This window comes from Mixophyes fleayi, chromosome 2, assembly GCF_038048845.1.
Source record: "Mixophyes fleayi isolate aMixFle1 chromosome 2, aMixFle1.hap1, whole genome shotgun sequence".
In the NCBI taxonomy this organism is placed as follows: domain Eukaryota; kingdom Metazoa; phylum Chordata; class Amphibia; order Anura; family Limnodynastidae; genus Mixophyes; species Mixophyes fleayi.
The window spans coordinates 114,300,295-114,318,062 of record NC_134403.1 but is presented as its reverse complement, the minus strand read 5'-3'; the positions used below and the strand labels follow the sequence as shown (position 1 = coordinate 114,318,062).

The 17,768-nt window shown below is 37.3% G+C and overlaps 1 protein-coding gene across 17 annotated transcripts in view; it reads left to right on the top strand.

Moving 5' to 3' along the window:
* The window catches only part of MYCBP2 (MYC binding protein 2), a 216,616-nt gene that overhangs the window by 38,059 nt on the left and 160,789 nt on the right, over positions 1-17,768 (top strand). For all 17 annotated transcript variants that reach the window (XM_075199851.1, XM_075199857.1, XM_075199864.1 and 14 more), the window contains exons 3-11: positions 3,889-4,104; positions 5,498-5,651; positions 6,098-6,294; positions 8,554-8,796; positions 9,784-9,855; positions 10,219-10,315; positions 11,960-12,033; positions 13,523-13,661; positions 15,759-15,835. In XM_075199851.1, the coding sequence (XP_075055952.1) occupies positions 3,889-4,104; positions 5,498-5,651; positions 6,098-6,294; positions 8,554-8,796; positions 9,784-9,855; positions 10,219-10,315; positions 11,960-12,033; positions 13,523-13,661; positions 15,759-15,835 (1,269 nt within the window). The remainder of the gene's footprint in view (positions 1-3,888; positions 4,105-5,497; positions 5,652-6,097; positions 6,295-8,553; positions 8,797-9,783; positions 9,856-10,218; positions 10,316-11,959; positions 12,034-13,522; positions 13,662-15,758; positions 15,836-17,768) is intronic.

Below are 17,768 nucleotides of genomic sequence, written 5' to 3'. Positions count from 1 at the left end.
ATGAGTCGAGGGTGACAACCAAGCAGCGGAGTTGGATGACAGAGGAGATGGTGGTGTTATTAACAACGATAGAGAGGTTGTGGTGGGAGGGGAGTCTAGGGGGAGGAAAGACAATGAGTTCGGTTTTAGAGATGTTAATTTTGAGAAAGCGTGAGGACATCCAGGCGGAGATGGCAGAGAGGCAGTCAGATACCCGAGAGAGGAGGGAGGGAGAGAGATCAGGAGAAGAAATGTAAAGTTGAATGTCGTCAGCATAAAGGTGATACTGAATCCATTAGAAAAATTGCACAGACAATAATGAAGAATATGTACTTTTAGTAAGTAAGCCCTATTTGTTGCAGCTGTTAGTTATCCTTGTTTTATTACTGACATAAGAGCAGTCCCTAAACATATAGTATCAGCAAAGCTCTCTACATGTTCCAGTGCTCTTAACATCCACAAACTCTTTAGTCAAAACCTGCATAAAGGCTAGAAAGTGTTGCTGGTTTACAGAAGACACTATGACAACACTAAATACAAACTGCTCTGGAAGTTGACATACAAAAGACTGTCAGCTAGGAACTATTGTACAAAACTAAGACATAAATGTGCTATTGTCAGTATGATTTGTATATGCTACATATATGCTTTGCTGCAAAACCTGTCCTATCACTATCAAGGAAGAAAAATATGCATTTTAATTATGGAAATTATGCCCTATGTGATAAGAATTGAAGTCACACTGTGACAGGTGACTAGAAACCGCATTAAAATACTTTTGTGACCAGAAATCTTCGAGAATATTCTTGTATTCGAGCGTTGGCAAGTATCAGGGCCACATGATAAACCGCTCTAAACTGATGGGATAAATTGCTTGATATGACTGTTGTCCATCATGTGCAACACACAACCAGTGTTTTTTTCATGTCCAATCCACGATTTCCAGCTGGTGGGGCTTATAAACACTGGAACCTCAATGTAATTGAGGTCTTAAACTACCCTTGGAAGACACAACAGTGTGGAGTCACTGGGGTATGTTTAGTTGAGCAGGTGCGGGCATGACATGGTTGGCAGTGGGGGCTGCCTCTGTGCATGGCATGGTTGGCAGTGGTGGCTGCCTCTGAAAGTTGAAATGAACTATATAATCTATGTAGCATGAGTAAGAAAATTGACACAACCTGAACTGAGGTTGGCACTGCTGATATAATGACATGGGCTCTTCTTTTAGAATATTGGCATTGTGCGCATAATATTTTGGGCTCTGCTGGTAAAAAGAAGGCGTTTTAGCTATGTAATGGACAATTACATTCAGGTCATTGTTTGGTATGGATTACATCTGAAACTAATTTATTGATGCACGTTGGCTATTGAAAAGAAGTGTGCATGTTAAGAATGATTTGGTCATTTTATGGAGCTCATGCACACAAGCATATTTTTGTTGCCTTTTAAGCACCCCTCAGTAATACGGCACCCCTCAGTAATACAGCACCCATCCTCTGGGATAATTAAAACTTATGAATGCTCAATGTACATTGGATTTTAAGAAATGCAGGAAAATGCAGTGTGCACAACTTTTTGGAGAATTAAAAGAGAAAAATACATTGAACATTGTGGATCAGTTTTTCCATAACTTGGCAGAGGGAGTGCTGCGTTCACAAGTCAGAGCCCTTAATTTGTCAGACTGACTCACTGCAATCTACCTTGAATAGATTTATTGATGACATTCTGATGTGTAAAAGAAGCGGCTTCCCCAACAAATATTTATGTTTTGGTATGCTGCTGCAGTAGTTGGCAAATATAAAGTGAGAAACAAAATGCAACATTCTTCCTATCCTATTTGATATGTTTAGAAAAACATCTTTCACATAATCTTAATCCAATACCTATAAACGTTTTTTTTGCCTGAGAATCCCCAATGCAAGGTCACTGTAGTTTTTTTTTCTTCAGTTTTTAGATTATTCTTATCAGTGGAGTTAGTGCAACAATCCTACATGTGTTTTTCAGGTGTATAGTCTTTTGGGTCTTTTACATGTGAAAATATGGCACATAAACACATACAACTCATATGTCAAATATAGTGAATAGAAATGTTAAAACATACAAAGGTGAAGTAAAATATGATAATCAAACTTGGTAAATCCTTTCATATCCCTAGTATCCTTTAGTATGTAATTTCTCAGGAGCAGAGCCCGCTTCCCTCCTGTCTCTATACTTACTACCTCTGTTCCAGCTACACTGGTACTGGCTTTGCTTGGAGCCTAAGTAGTACTTGTTGTTTGTTCTGTGCTGTTTACCCTTTAAGATCTATTGTTTGTAATATGTGCGGCGCTGCAGATACCTTGTGGCTCCTTATAAATAAAGATTAATAATGATGATAATATCATTTTAAGAACCTCATAATTCTGTTTTCATATGAGCAGAGTTGGCATGTGAACGCTGTATTAGTAAATACTGTGAAACCGTTTGTTTTTTTTAAAGTAAACATATATTGTAATCATAATCAAAATAGGACTTGGATCATGTGGCACTAAACCTTTTGTAGGCATTATACACTGAATATGCTGGAGAAAATTGGCTAATATCTGAGCTGTGTGCAAATATAATAAATAATTGTATTTTCTGGTATCCAGTCTTTCATTATCGTGTACAAATTACATATTTGTTTGTGTGCATGCCTATATAAGTGGAATTGACTATTAAAGGGAAATTCATTTGCTAGATGTTTCTTACACTTCAACACCTTACTCACTGGTGTCTAAAATCATACTTTTATTAGTGTATTAGTTAAAGAATCTAAACGGACAAGGAGCCTATTGGTTCGAACAATCCCATACTGCCTGCTTTATTTATTCATGTTTTCTGTAAGTGAACACACAGCACTAATCCCCCCAAGTGGTTAACACTGCATATGAAATGTGATTGTGTTTCATATGCAGAAATCTGTATTAACACTGATGCAGCTCTGTGATTTTATACAGCGATTGCCTGTGGGTGTATGGGCCAACAGTACCGCCACAAACCTTTTTCTCTGGACCTCCTCACCTAAATGGGTTACTTTATGTAACTATGCCATGTCTACTTTAAACAGATTCCCAGATAAAAACAAATTCACTTTGTACTGCCATCCGTGAAATACTACTACTACTAGCACTGGGTTCACGATTGAGTTCAATTCCTGACCATGGTCTTATCTGTGTGACGTTTGTATGTTCTCCCTGTGTTTGTGGGTGTTTCCTCCATGTGCTCCGGTTTCCTCCCACACTCCAAAAACATACTCGTCCCACATCTTCACATGCTGAAACACTGTTCTTTTCACTCCTGCCAGATGGTGTTCTCTTCTATGCAATTTGCTGCACAGAGGCCAGAACATCAAACCTGCAGTTTGTAATAACTTTGTCTTATATTTTCATGTGGCTTGAACGGTTATCCAAGCCTTCTACATAGGGCTGTGTTGCAAAATTACAGTTTAAACATTATTTTGCAATGTTTGGTTCTGTACAGCACAGTTTTTAAAAGGTGATTTTTGAGTTTTAGGTGATGAATCCTACTTTTAGCATCTAGCATGCTGTATATTTTGCCACATTACAAATACATTAGTGGCAGGCCTGAAAGACAACTATTTGAGCTAGTGATATAAATTTATTTGACCTACATCTTGGCACACTATGAAAGCATAGACCTTCTTTCATATAAAGGAGAACACACTTTTGTGGGGGGGATGCTCATGTATAAGCAACAGCTGACTGCATGTCCCTATCTGGCTGTCTTGGAAATCCATGCCCTTGTGCAGTTTTTGTATACATATTTGTAGACATGTAATACTTTTTTTTTTCAGCTTTTACTGTTCTTTCTTTAATTGTATTACACCCTTTTAATTTTTATTATTTTTTTTATTTAAATATATTTTAGGCTGACAACTTGGAAAATGCTCTCTTCATACCTGACCTCAAACTCCACAGCAACCCTTCAGCATTCAATGTGTATTGCAATGTACGACACTGTGTCCTGGAATGGCAGAGAAAGGAAACCTCCCTTTTGTTGTCCTCAAAGAACTCTGTGCAGAGTGGGGAGTCTGACAGCGATGAAGAGGAGGAGTCCAAAGATCCACCAGTCAAGCTTCCAAAGGTGCATACTTGCATTCGTATGCCATCTAAATATGTTATAACATTTTATTTTTGGAACTCCGCTATTATACTTGATTTCCTTCCATCTATGCCATGATTTCATGTATGTTTTCAGGAGTCAGCGGATTGATGTATATTTTTTTTTTGGGGTCTTTTTAATACTTCAATGCAGTAAGTAGAATTCTTAAAATAAACAGCACTGGTAAATATCCACACCCTGTTTATTTTATTCTATTAAATTTTAGAATTTGTTGTGCAGCTCTTCTTGGATACTGTATCCAGAAATTCAGCAATTTAAAGTTATCAAGAAAAAAGAATTCCAAACTGTTTAGGACGGCCATACAGTTGTAGCTCTTGGGTTAAAAAAAAGAGAAGTTGCAATGCCTTTAAAATGTTACGGTATGAAATGCTGCACTATTTTACCAGTACAAGGACCCATCTCAAGGTAACAATCCCCATGCTTTTACCGTTGCAGAGTCTTCTTGCTAAGGCTGCTCCTAAACAGATAATAGGGCTGTTGTTAGTAGAATTCACTTGCAGTATCATTACTAATTGCCAAATGAAGTTCTCTAAACTGCAGGGCCCGATTAAGGGTTCCGGCCGCCCTAGGCTATTTCAGCTGTAGCGCGCCCCCCCCCCCCCCCATCCAGCCACCTCACCTGCCACCTGCCACCTGCGGTCCCGATGAATCCGGCTGCCACATTTAGAAAAAAAACAAACAAAAAAAAACATCTTGGTGTCGCTGCGCCCCCCCTGGCTCCAGCGCCCCAGGCTGCAGCCTGGTCAGCCTATTGGCTGATCAGGCACTGCTAAACTGATTTCCCTTTTTCAGTAAGCATTGCTGCCCATGACAAGGTGGCACCTCTGTGCTGTGCTCAGTTCCGGAGGACTTCTGGGATCAGCCTCAATTTTTGTTTTGTGTGGTTGCAATAAATCCTCTGATCACTAAAATAATTATGGGGACCGCACTTGAGACATCCTGACCTAGAGATGGATGGTCACCTACTGAGATGTACATGCCATGAATAGACACAAATGTTTTCCAGACAGTTCCTTCTCAATCCTTCAAAGCAATCCTTCCCTCCTTTTCTTAGTGGGTTTTAAATCCAATGTAGGTGCAGAATTACAGGTTGGGTGTGCAGCTAGTAGTTTCCCAATAGCAAAAATCGCATAAAGGTTTTGGAGACAATCACAGATGGAGGTAATAGCGATAAAGTCTTGTATGTACGTGAAGGTGGAGGGGCATGTATAAACCAATAATTCAAAGTTAAATTGTGGTGTATCATACATCTTTTACGATATAAAAATATGTATGCTACAGCACACACTATTGTATGCTGTATAGCAATTTTCTAAACATGTATTGATAGTGTTTTGTTCATTTTCCATCTTAGATTATTGAAATTGGTTTATGTGAAGTTTTCGAGTTGATAAAGGAAACACGATTTTCTCACCAATCACTGTGTTTGAGGAGCTTACAGGCTCTGCTCAATATACTACAGGGTCAGCAACCAGAAGGACTCCAGTCAGAACCTCCAGAAGTATTAGGTAAGTCTGATACACAATGTGGGGTGTAAGGCACCGACTGCTGTCCATTCTCCGCGTGCACATACTTTCTCAATGAGTTGTCTGAAATACAGATTTTTTATTTTTTTTGTAATAGTGAGCCTTGTTATAGGATGCGAAGAAATAAAATCTGGTTAGAAAGTAGGATTAATATATTTAACTAAAGCACATACAGTATATATAGTTGATCTCTAATGCAATTGCAAAGCAATTATGGCTGAGCAGAAGATCAAGAGAAAAGGAAAAATTAATAATTAAAAATGTGAAGCTATATATATTAAATATTTCCAACAATGATGTACAAAATTGACTATAGCTAATTACCTGTTTTGCTTTAAAACTCCCCAACATAACTGCTAATGTCTGAAATTCTAGTACTAGAATGCAATGTAAACCATTCTTCATGTGTGTTCCATTTCTGCCAACAGAATCCCTCCTCCAGCTTATTTTGGAAATAACTGTTCGTAGTACGGGCGTCAATGATAGCACTGGACAGTCGCTGACTGCACTCTCCTGCGCCTGCCTCTTCAGTCTGGTGGTAGCATGGGGAGAAACAGGAAAAACCCTACAAGCCATTTCGGCTATTCTTACCAACAATGGCAGCCATGCTTGCCAAACTATTCAGGTATCTTTCTTTTTGTTAGTGTCTTCCAAGGCTATTCATCACTAAAAGTATACACTAGTTTGAAGTAAATATGTAAGCAGCAGAAAGATGGAATTGTAGCACGTTTATGATTTTTGCAGATAAAGCAGTAACACTGGATGATGAGCAATATATGCCACTGTTTTAACTCCGTCCCAGTGGCCTTTGGAGTTCACATATTTTAAGCAAACTATTGTTATTTTGCAAACGGTCTAATGTGTTACCTCCAGCTTTATCTGAATTTGTGTAGCAATTACTTATCTGGCTTTTCACAGACAGTGCTGTGTTCTTGTTGCTTTGTGTACTACTTGTATTTCCAAATGCTACCTACAGATTAAATAAATTTAGTTGATGCAGTGTTTGTTTATCCCAATATTTTAAAAGAGCCATAGGTCTGCAGCACTTTCAGAGTCAAAAGTATTTTACACATTTGTATGAATTGTTTTCTTTCAATCGCTGTGTAATATTATGATGATTTAGAAAGTTTTGGATACCAAAATTAAGTTATTGTTAACGACATAAAGATGTAACAAATTGTCTTGAGTTGTCACATATACTTCTGAATAGGAAACCATCTATAGGTTCCACTTAGTAAGCCGTAGTGTAGTGATCTGCGTGAATGGGCATTTTTTCTTGGTTTGGGACCTTGTTTCACATAAGTGTAAGTAGGCTTTGAATTTAATATACTGGATCACAGACCTATACATTTTTGTGTTGCTACTTTCATTATTCAACTACAACAAAAGAGGTATTTATAATTGTTCAGCCATTTGACACAAGCAGTGTTATTGCAACTTCCTGGTTCTGAATGTTTGTGGCTTACCTTCTTCCACTCAGCTATACCTTTTGTAAAGCTTCATTACCACCTTGGAAAATCTTTTCCTATGGTAGCTCCACCCGCTAGCCAAAGCCCTGGAGGGTGCTCCATGCAGCCCTTTTTCTCAAGGCTCTTACGTTTTTCTCATAGCCTCAGCATGTGATTGGTTTGTCATACCAAACTCCACACCCCTCCAAGACCATTTAATGTTGGCTAACAGAATTATTTTGATCATTGTATAATGAAAAACTTGCAGAGACCCAGGAATAACAGCTGCATGTAGCAGACCAAGGCTCTGGCTAGGGGGATGCCCACCTAGGAAAAATTTTCGCTGGGTAGTAATGCATTTTTAAAGTGGAAGGTGTTACCCAAACCTTTACTCTGAATAATTTATCTGTGGTGCAAATAAAGCTATTTTTTTAAAAACAATCTTAAGTAGTATTTAGTGTTGTGTGTACTTTCCGTACCCCTTATCATCCCATATTTAATGGGAAGTATATGTGCAAGTATAGTGTATCCAGAATGTAAATTTATTTTCCAGATGAAATTGGTTGAGATATATTCACATGTAAAACCACACTGCTAACTAGTCCAATAAAATCAATTTACTGTTGTCAGGATCAGAATACAACATACGTTATCAGTATTAGTTAAAGGCTTTCTGTGATTAGATCAGGGGTTTTCTAGTTCGTAGGTCAGATATAAAACATGTGTTACTATACCATTTATGATGGGTCCACATGACTCTCTGCAATCATATTGTTCACTACCAACTCATTTTAATGATTTATTATAATTATGTACCAGTCCCATTGTCCTTCTCTGTTTCTTGGCAGTAATTTACAATGCTTAATGTGAAAACACTGGATTCACAGACTTAATCCTGGTTTAATAAGGTTAAGAACTTGTGCACTATTCTGCAGTTCTCTAGAATATATGGGTAGTGTTATTTTCGGAGCCCGTGTCTTTGGCACTTAGAAGTGGGGCAAGAGGTAGATGGATTAGTTTAATATGTTATGATTTGCTGTTAGTGTGCAGCAAAATATTAATTCTTGCTCTATATGTAGCATTACTGTCAATGGTGCACGAAGTTGAAATGGAAAGGTGGACTGAGACAGGACTTTGAGTAATCTCATCTGTTCCTATGCAATATTTTTCATAATTTCAAAAATACTTTTCTCTTTCCTACCATTGGGGTACACTGTGAGACATTGGGTACTTATTTTAGCTTTATTTCTGGAATTGAAAAATAAATGCACTTAAAGGTCAGGTCATTGAAGTCGTTAGATTCTGTGGTGACAATAATGGCTTATCTTTTCATATAAAATGTTCATAAAACGGGTCTAATTATTTGGTCCAAATGTTGCCTGTCTGTACGGTCTCCAGTGTTATCAACACCACCCTCTTGTATCTATTTTTGCCAGGTGCCAATCATTTTAAACTCTCTGCAGCGGAGTGTTCAAGCAGTTCTGGTGGGCAAAATCCAGATCCAGGACTGGTTTACAAATGGGATTAAAAAGGCTGCCTTGATGCAAAAATGGTCTCTGAAAGATATTCCTGTCGATGAAGACGACCAGTGCCTCCTTCAGAGCGACGGCTTCTTCCTTTACCTTTTATGCAAAGATGGCCTTTATAAAATTGGTTCTGGATATAGTGGGACAGTGAGGGTAAATACAAAACATTTCTTAATACTTGATATCTGTGAGCCTAGCAGAACACCTGGATGGGTAAGCCTTATGTTTTGTTGTAAAGTATAAGGAAATCTGCAATGAAGACACCAAGATTTGCATTCAATAGATTACTTCCTGGTTAATTTGGCAACTGGATGCATTTAAGCAATATGGGCCTGATTATTAAGGAAAGTTAAGTAAACAAATTGAGTAAGTAGTCTCCTGGACAAAACCATGTTACAATGCAAGGGGTGCAAATTAGTTTTCTATTTTGCACATAAGTGAAATACTGTCAGTTTTTCCATGTAGCACACAAATATCAACTTTAAATTTCAGTGTACAAATAAGCTATCAAATATTTGTGTGCTACATGAAAAAAAAAGCCAGTATTTGACTTATGTGCAAAATGGAAAACTAATTTGCGCACCCCTTGCATTGTAGCATGGTTTTGTCCAGGAGACTACTTACTCATTTTTTTTTTTTTTTACTTCACTTTCCTTAATGAATCAGGCTCTATATCTCTAGAAGGACAAAGATCAATGAATCAATGAGACCTTGCTGCCAACCCATACCCATTTTTCTGAATGCATATTGATCTTTTGAATACTAAATCTTTTAGCAGGCTATGATTACTTTTATTCTGTTTCACACCTTGTTATTTTACAGATTCTGATTTGGAGTGGTATTGAATCGTATCTTACAAAAATAAAATAAAAATTGTGGCGGATATGGGATTGAGCACTCACACTAGGGGGTATATTTACTAAACTGCGGGTTTGAGAAAGTGGCGATGTTGCCTATAGCAACCAATCAGATTCTGGCTGTCATTTTGTAAAATGTATTAAATAAATGACAGCTAGAATCTGATTGCAAAAGTGGAGATATTGCCTGTAGCAACCAAACCCGCAGTTTAGTAAATCTAGCCCTAGGAGTTCGCACTCGTTATTTATGTAGAATTATAATGCGATGATTCACTTTTTACAGGGCCACATCTACAATTCCACGTCCCGTATCAAAAGCCGTAAAGAGAAGAATTCTTGGTTAGGTTATGCTCAGGTATGGTGAACAGATTTCATTCTGTGCTGTTGTAAATACAATGTTACAGTATATATTTGGTAGAGGATACTAGGTATATTTGGATTCAATCTTGTGGCCTAGTAAACAAAACATGTTTTATATACTGTTACGATTAGCTTACCCTCACCCAAGCAATATGTCGGGACTCGCTTTTTTAAAGGAATGCAGATAAATCTGGTTATTTGTGTATAATAATATGTAACTGTTTGTTACTAAACAATTGTAGAAAGCAAAAAAAGAAAACTTTAAAATGCACTCTCTTTATCAAAAAAAAAGTTCGCTTTTCAGTTAAAAAGGGGGGACATTCTTTTATCTGCTAATAGCTCCTATTCTCTGCTCCAGGGTTACTTGCTTTACAGAGATGTGAGCAATCACAGTATGACAGCCATACGGATTAACTCAGAGACTTTGGAACAGGATGGAACCGTAACTGTGCCAGGTAGATATTACATTGCATTTCTCTATGAATATTGGCAATTGGCCAGTACAATATACGCAGTGTCTGACCAGTTCTCATCTAAGTGTCACAGCATATATTTTTAACACCCTCTTTATACTAAATCTGTCATGGTTTTACATAATAGTCAGCAAGTGAGCTATTAAATGTATGTAAATTTTTTTTGTTGGAAATGAAGAGCTTCTTCTGTTAATAATTGTTTCCATGTACTTTCCTTTTCTTGATTTTACTAGAAATAAACACTGTGGGGCATATTCAATTAGCTTTTGGATTCGCGGTAACGCGCCGGAACAGCCGCGAAACGTAATACACGGTACCGCAATAACGTGGATTTTCGTTCGCAGCCCATAGGGTTGCGATTGAAAATCCGCGTTAATGCGGTACCGTAATACCCGCAAGAACGCGCACTTTTCGCGGCAACGCGCGTTACCGCGAATCAAAAAGCTAATTGAATATGCCCCTGTATGTAGAGTAGATGCTTTACATATGTGCAGTGTTACTTAACACTTCTTGTTAGTCTTATGCAATATATTGAGGAAAAATGTTTTAGCTGAAGATGCCTTATAAGATGATCTTATTCTGGAGATTTCAGTATACAGTCTGCTTAAGATACACTGGGGTATAGAAGCTTAGGGTCATGACATTTTTGCCTAACTTAACATCTTTAGCAATAAAAAATATAACATGATGTAATTTTATATACCTTGAAAATGTAACAAAGCAAATTGAAAAAGAAATAGGGAAAGCAAAAAGAAAATAAAAATATAGAAAAATGATACTCTCTCATTTGGCTACCCCTAAAAATACTGAGACTAACTAATACAACCAGCCTTTTGCTTTAATCTGAACCGATGATAAAACAATCGTGTTCCAAACTTCCTTAAAAATATCAAAAAGATCAGTTTTTTAGTAATCGTTTTCTTAATAAATCTGCAATAAAAATATCAAAAAGATAATCCCAAGTGTTTGACAGAATTGAAGTATCATTCAATCGATCGGTGCTGACACATTGAAGTGAATGAAGAACGCTCCTCCCTGTCACACAGGACCAATTTACACCGTACTGTCTCTTCTAAGTTTAGTTGCTTCTTTAGTGTATCAGCATGGGAGCAACTGAGCAGTATGAATGCTGGAAGAGCCTTAGTGATTAAAGCACCCATCTGACACTACTCTAAAGTGATACCATGACAATTGCTCTTCTATATAACCTTAATGTAGGAAAAAATGCAAGAAATCTGATTATCTTTTTACTGGTCCTGAACTAAATGAATGTGATTACATTGATAAACAACAAATAAACCTTTCCCTTGCCTAAGCGTTATGTGGGGTAATATTTTAGGCACATGTATTCTTATTGTTAATTAAAATGACAAGATGGTTCTAGACTCGACTGACGGTCTTATATTTTTATAATTATGTCCAAGCCTAAATTGTATAGTAAAAGAATGACCTATGTTATTACACCACAGAATGGAGAGTCTTTTCTATTGGTGATAAAATATATTTATTGCTGATAAAATAAAGATAAAACTTAATTTTCTGTGTATAAAAAAACAGATGTGTGTGAAAATCAGTTAAGTGCCAGAGCTAACATTACCATGTCCTTATTTCACCTTGACAAATCAGATTGTAATGCTGACGGACAGAACATCCTCTTTACTGATGGGGAATTTATCAACCAGATTGCTGCTTCTAAAGATGTGAGTACTTCATTAAACACTTCACTGCATTTATAAAGATATAATTATATGAAGGATATTTTTGAGACAAGTAGTCTTTTTTGAACTTTACGTGGAATGAACAAAGCTGTAAATAAGTATATATTAGAAATGTGGGAACTGTTTAGAATGATTGCATTTATTCCTGACTTTTAATTAGCACATTTTCTCTATTTTAAGACGCTGGCATAAAGTACACTTTTTATTTACAGATATTACTTGGTAAGAATACGTATGGTACCGTTTTTCACATCTCATGTGTATGTATTTATATTCTCGTAGCTAGTTAAGAAAAATCGCTATATCCCACAAAACTGAAGAGTGAAGGCTTAAGCCTGACCTAGGAATCCTCAGTTAAGATATGCACATTGGTCCTTGCTTGCCCCATTGGCCAACTATGCATCCAGAACCTCTCACTTTCTACAAGGATGCAGAGACATCTACCAATCTTTCTCGGGCTTATTACCACTCATCAGTGTGTGGATGGTTAAGCTTTTTATTGGCATATTTGCTAACCAGAATTGTCAAAGTGCAGGTTAAAGGGACTAATGTGAATGATGAAATAATATTTGTAAAGCTATGCATAATGCAAACACTATATTGAATGTTAATGAATAATAAAGATTACGCATGTAACCATATATAATAGAGAGAGAGGTATACACAAACATGCAGGGAGACAGGGAGAAAAGCTTAAGATGAAATGCAGGAGAAAATGACAAAGGTAGGTTAATTGGTACTACATTTTTTTTTTTTTAATTTACTCTTAACTCCGGAACCCCTCTCTTTCCTTTCCACTGGCATTGTCTCCCCTTTACCTTCATAAGGTGATGAAAAAATAGATCCGTATCAAACTATGTTTAAAACTATATAATCTAAACCCCAAATATATGGAGTTTTCTTTTTTTCTTTTTTTTTTTTTTACACATTTATTTCATTAACACTGGAAACAAAAATAAATTTTTTCTTTTACTTTTCTAAGAAAAAACAAGTTTAACACTGAAAACTGAAGTGTTTGTGTACATATTTGTGTGTTTTGTAGATTTGTGTGTATGTAAACAAATCTGGAACTTTGACTATTGTCACATTAAAAATACACTTTTTTAATTAAAGGATAAGTCCACCTGTTTGGCTTTGGTAACATCTCCCTTTACTCCATTTATTGGAACTATTGAAGTCGTGTATCAGAAACCCCCTTGTTTTTGGAACCTCACTTGCGCTGATGATGATCAATCCCAGTTTGACAACCGACAACTTTTAAACTGGATCTGCACTGTCATTTTCTAACAGAGGTGCTGATTGGGTACAGCAGCAGCTCTGGTCAGTCAGTATCAATGATCAAAACTTTCCCCTGTTCCTGGTTGTCAATCTGAGGAGAAGCAGCATTGGAATCCGCACCTTAAAACTTTTTGCTTGTTCATATTTTAGTCCTATTTAAGCCAATTTCTTTATTTTTTATTTCCCTTCCTAGGATGGATTTGTGGTTCGAATATTTGCAACCAGCACAGAGCCTGTACTACAGCAAGAACTACAACTTAAGCTGGCTCGGAAATGTTTGCACGCTTGTGGCATTTCATTATTTGATTCGGAGAAAGATTTGCACATCATAAGTAAGACTTAAAAAAGCAAAGAGCAAAATAATGTAGCTATTGTAGATATAGCGCTTGTTTGGTAAGAGTATAAATAAGGCTAATGAAAGAAGACTAATGGAGTGTACGTTAACGTATACATATTACATGATCGTAAAAGTAAATTACTTGGCTTTAGATGTTGTTAAATAAACCTGCACCTAATGCTGGTCACGCACAGGACCATTCTGCTGCTCGGCCAGAATAAGCGCTGGTATAATTGGACAACATTCGTCTGTTTTGGTAGTTGTGTTAAGTGCCCGGATGACTTGCAGCCTACCCAGGGGTCTGTTTGTATGGTTGGTGGTTGACTGAAAACACAAGCTGGGAGGTAATCCATCTTATGATTAGCCTATCTATTTTAATAGGCTCACTAATGGGTATTGTGCTCATACATACTGCGATTATGAGGACTGTATTCGATTGCAATGTTGCAGCATGTGGTCACCTTTTTGTGAAATCCGATTGGTGTAAAACTAGTCCTATGTCTTCAATTTTATTTTGTTTTTATGTAATTTATATTGTGATTTACTGTGCAAAACATGTCTTATGGTGATTTTAGGGAGTAATGGTGGAGAATGTATTGTGAAGTGTGTGGGATTTTCTTTTTCCATTTATATAAATAAGTTTGATAAGGATTCATATGAAAAAGTATCTTGAACTGCTTAAAATATAAAGCTGTGCTTGTTGTGAGTAGAAAATATTTTGCATGACCTAAACATCGTGGGCCTGAGTCATTAAGGCAAAAAAGGAGTAAATGTTCTCTTGGACAAACCATGTTACAATGCAAGGGGTGCAAATTAGTTTATTATTTTGCACATAAGTTAAATACTGGCTTTCTTTTTCATCTAGCACACAAATACTTAATAGCTTTATTACTACATTGAAATTTAAAGTTGATCTAGGACAAGCCCCACCCCAACTATAAATCTCTCTATTCATTTGATTTCTTTTACTCTTGAAATGTTGCATTATTCTAGTGAAATTTTTATTTATAGTTTTACCCCAACCACACAGCAGAATGAATTGCTTATCGTCAGACCAATTCTGCTCATAGAGTATAAAATCCACAAAAACTTTTATCACAATTTCGTTCATCCCTAGTGTTTTGTAGCCCTGGTGCCCAACCAGTGGTCACCAGCACTTCATCTGTGGCCAGTTGTCTCTAAAGAGGGAAATGGGGGGCATTGTTGTTCTAGATATGGCAGAAGCTTACACAGTGTTGAGGATTTAAACAGTCGCTGCTGGGATGTGAGCTAGCATTGATAGAAATCCTCTCTTATAACACCCAGATGTTAAAATGCATGCTAATCAAATCTTAATTGTAATAATTAGTTCTAATTGTAGTCATGCTCAGAATATCAATATAATTCTTGGTTTGCACCTTCGTAAATGGGATTTACACTTAAAATATATTGAATACTCTGTGGTCAAATGCGAACATGACATAAATAAATTGTTGTGAGCTCTGGAGGAATTGGGAGCCATAAGGGAACCCTCAAAATCTATTAGGATGGCAACAACTGAGTATTCATCGTCAAGGAAATTAGTGAGGGAGATATTGAAGAAAGCCATTTTTATATATTTGCTGTCCAACCACTGTTTCTCAGATGACTAATTACTCAAATGACTAGTGCGCATTCAGGATTTAATATCTGCTTCAAAAATTCTAAACTAATTCTTGGATTCTGAAACATTTATGTTTTTCTGTTTGTTTTTAATATCATGGTCTTTGTAAAAGTAAAGTTGAAACTGACTATCACCACACGTTAACAGTATTCCTCTGACGGAAGGCAAGTCTAAGCACTCTGTCAGAAATGAGGCTGAGATGTTTTGTGCAGTGTGATTCCCCCACCCATATTAGACCACCAGGGTTTTCAAAATATTGTTACCTTTTGGGCTCTGTGTAGATGATAATTCTAAAAAACAAAACATATTTTATGTTTTTTGTGTCCCTGTAATTATGTTTAATTCTTTTAATTTTGTTTTGTTTGCTCTTGTATTGTACCGATGTATTCCTGAGTGTTAGCTGATTGATTTAGCTATATACTGATTTTTCTTTCATGTCTGTTATGTAAGGTACTGGCTTTGATGAGGAATTGGCTGTTCTGGGAGCAGGAAGAGAATTTGCACTAATGAAGACTTCAAGTGGAAAGGTACATTGGAATATTGGTGAAAAAAAATAAAACTTTTGTACAGTTGTTTTAATGTTCCTAATTCATAGAAAATCTGCAATTTTAGTCTTACGGTTAGTAAAGATTTTGTATGATTGGTTGCCCTTACATCATGTTATTGTTCCAGTAATACACTAAATACCGTACACCAGTATTATATATTAAGTTTTGTATTTTTAAACAGAGTATACTGCTAATATTGCTGCATCATCCAAAATTAAATGTTTGCCCACAAGTATCACTCTAGTTTGCAGACATCTTATGATTCTTTGGCTAAAAAGTGAATAGCTTGTAAATCTTAATTTCTCCTTCATCCTATCTGGGGGACACTGCTACCATGGGGTTGTAGTTAGGGAGTGTGGAGTTGGCACTTAACTAGTTAATTTGTGGCTGCTAACAGACTCCTCCCCTCTACAACCCCCTGTAGCTAGTCGGTGTAGTCGTAAGCCCCCAAGGAGTTGGGCTGACTTTTTACTTTGCTGCTAATTTTTATTACTGTTATAGGCTGGTTTTTATCCCTATCAGAAGTGGAAAGAAGATAGCAGAGTGCTGGGACAGTTAGCGAGGATATATAGAGCGCTGGGAAATACCTATTCGGATGGTACAATCTATTTAGCATTGACTAATAGAGCCAAACCCAATCACATAATGACATTTATCCCAATGAGTACAAAATACTCTAGCTGCTGAGAAAAATTAAATCCTAAAATGCAGTAAATAAAATGAACACAATTAATGCAGTGTTAGTATGCATACGAAATATGATGGTATATATCTATATTCAAACCATAAGTGGTAAAACATGCCCAGGCATACAAACAAAATAGGACTTATTTTTAGTCCTTTTCACAGGTACTAACACATTAATCAAATAAAAAAATAAATAAAAAAAAAAATAAAAAACGAGAAATCCACAGATGGTATGTCGCGTATTTCCCAATACTGAATATTCACTCAAGTATAGATCCTTCAGTAGACAGCTTCCTAGGAAAAGATGTAGCCCAATAATGTACCTTATAGATTCCAAACAATGTCCCCGTAACTCAGAAGAATTTGGTAGACTGTTGGCGCCGTTGGTGATTCCCTAGGGAATCTATTTTAGGTTGCTGGGACAGTTAGGCTGCATACCTTGGCAGGTTTCTGTAGCGCTGTCAAGAAGGAGAGCGGCGGCGCTCAGAATTGGCACTTATCTTTTCTCTGAGGGTGGCACGTGGCGGGAATAACCGCGGTCACTTCAGTTCCTGAGGACTGGTGCTGCTCTGTGGAGCATAGATCGCGGGATTTCATAGCGATGGCCACCTGCCAAGTCCCTTCCTCAGAGAGGGGGGCAGAGCTATCCTTAATGATGCTAATCAGCATTAACAGAGAGACAATCTGCGGGCCTAATAAGAGAAGCGCCAAAGACCAACTCTAAAAAACAGACAATGAGGAGGTGTAGACCAGACGGAAATACTGCCACAACAAGAGGAGAGTGCAGGTTTACGTCCAAGTGGCCTCCCATCCTCATTAACTCCTTCAAGCCATTCCCAGGGGGAACTGGCTTGGTCCAGTGCTTTGGTTAGCGGTATAGACAAATTAAACCGTTTTTTAGACCACCCAGGACCATCGGGTCTAGAAACGAGCGACAGAGTGAACCATCCTCGTCTCTCGGTCTCTGAGGTATCTTCAGAGGAGAACGGGGAACTTCTGGATGAATCAGATTTTGGATGACTCAAACAGAAACCAGGGGATTGAGGCTTTAGTTGTGGCAATACGAGGGGCTTTAGACCTTGTGGACATTGACGAACCCAGACCAGTTAACCAAGGGTTATTCAATAAGGTCAAAAAACTCAGTTTGTTTCCCCCCCCATCGGAATTAAGGGAGATTGCAGAATCGGTGTGATCACAGCCCGATCGCTAAATAGTGGTTCCACAT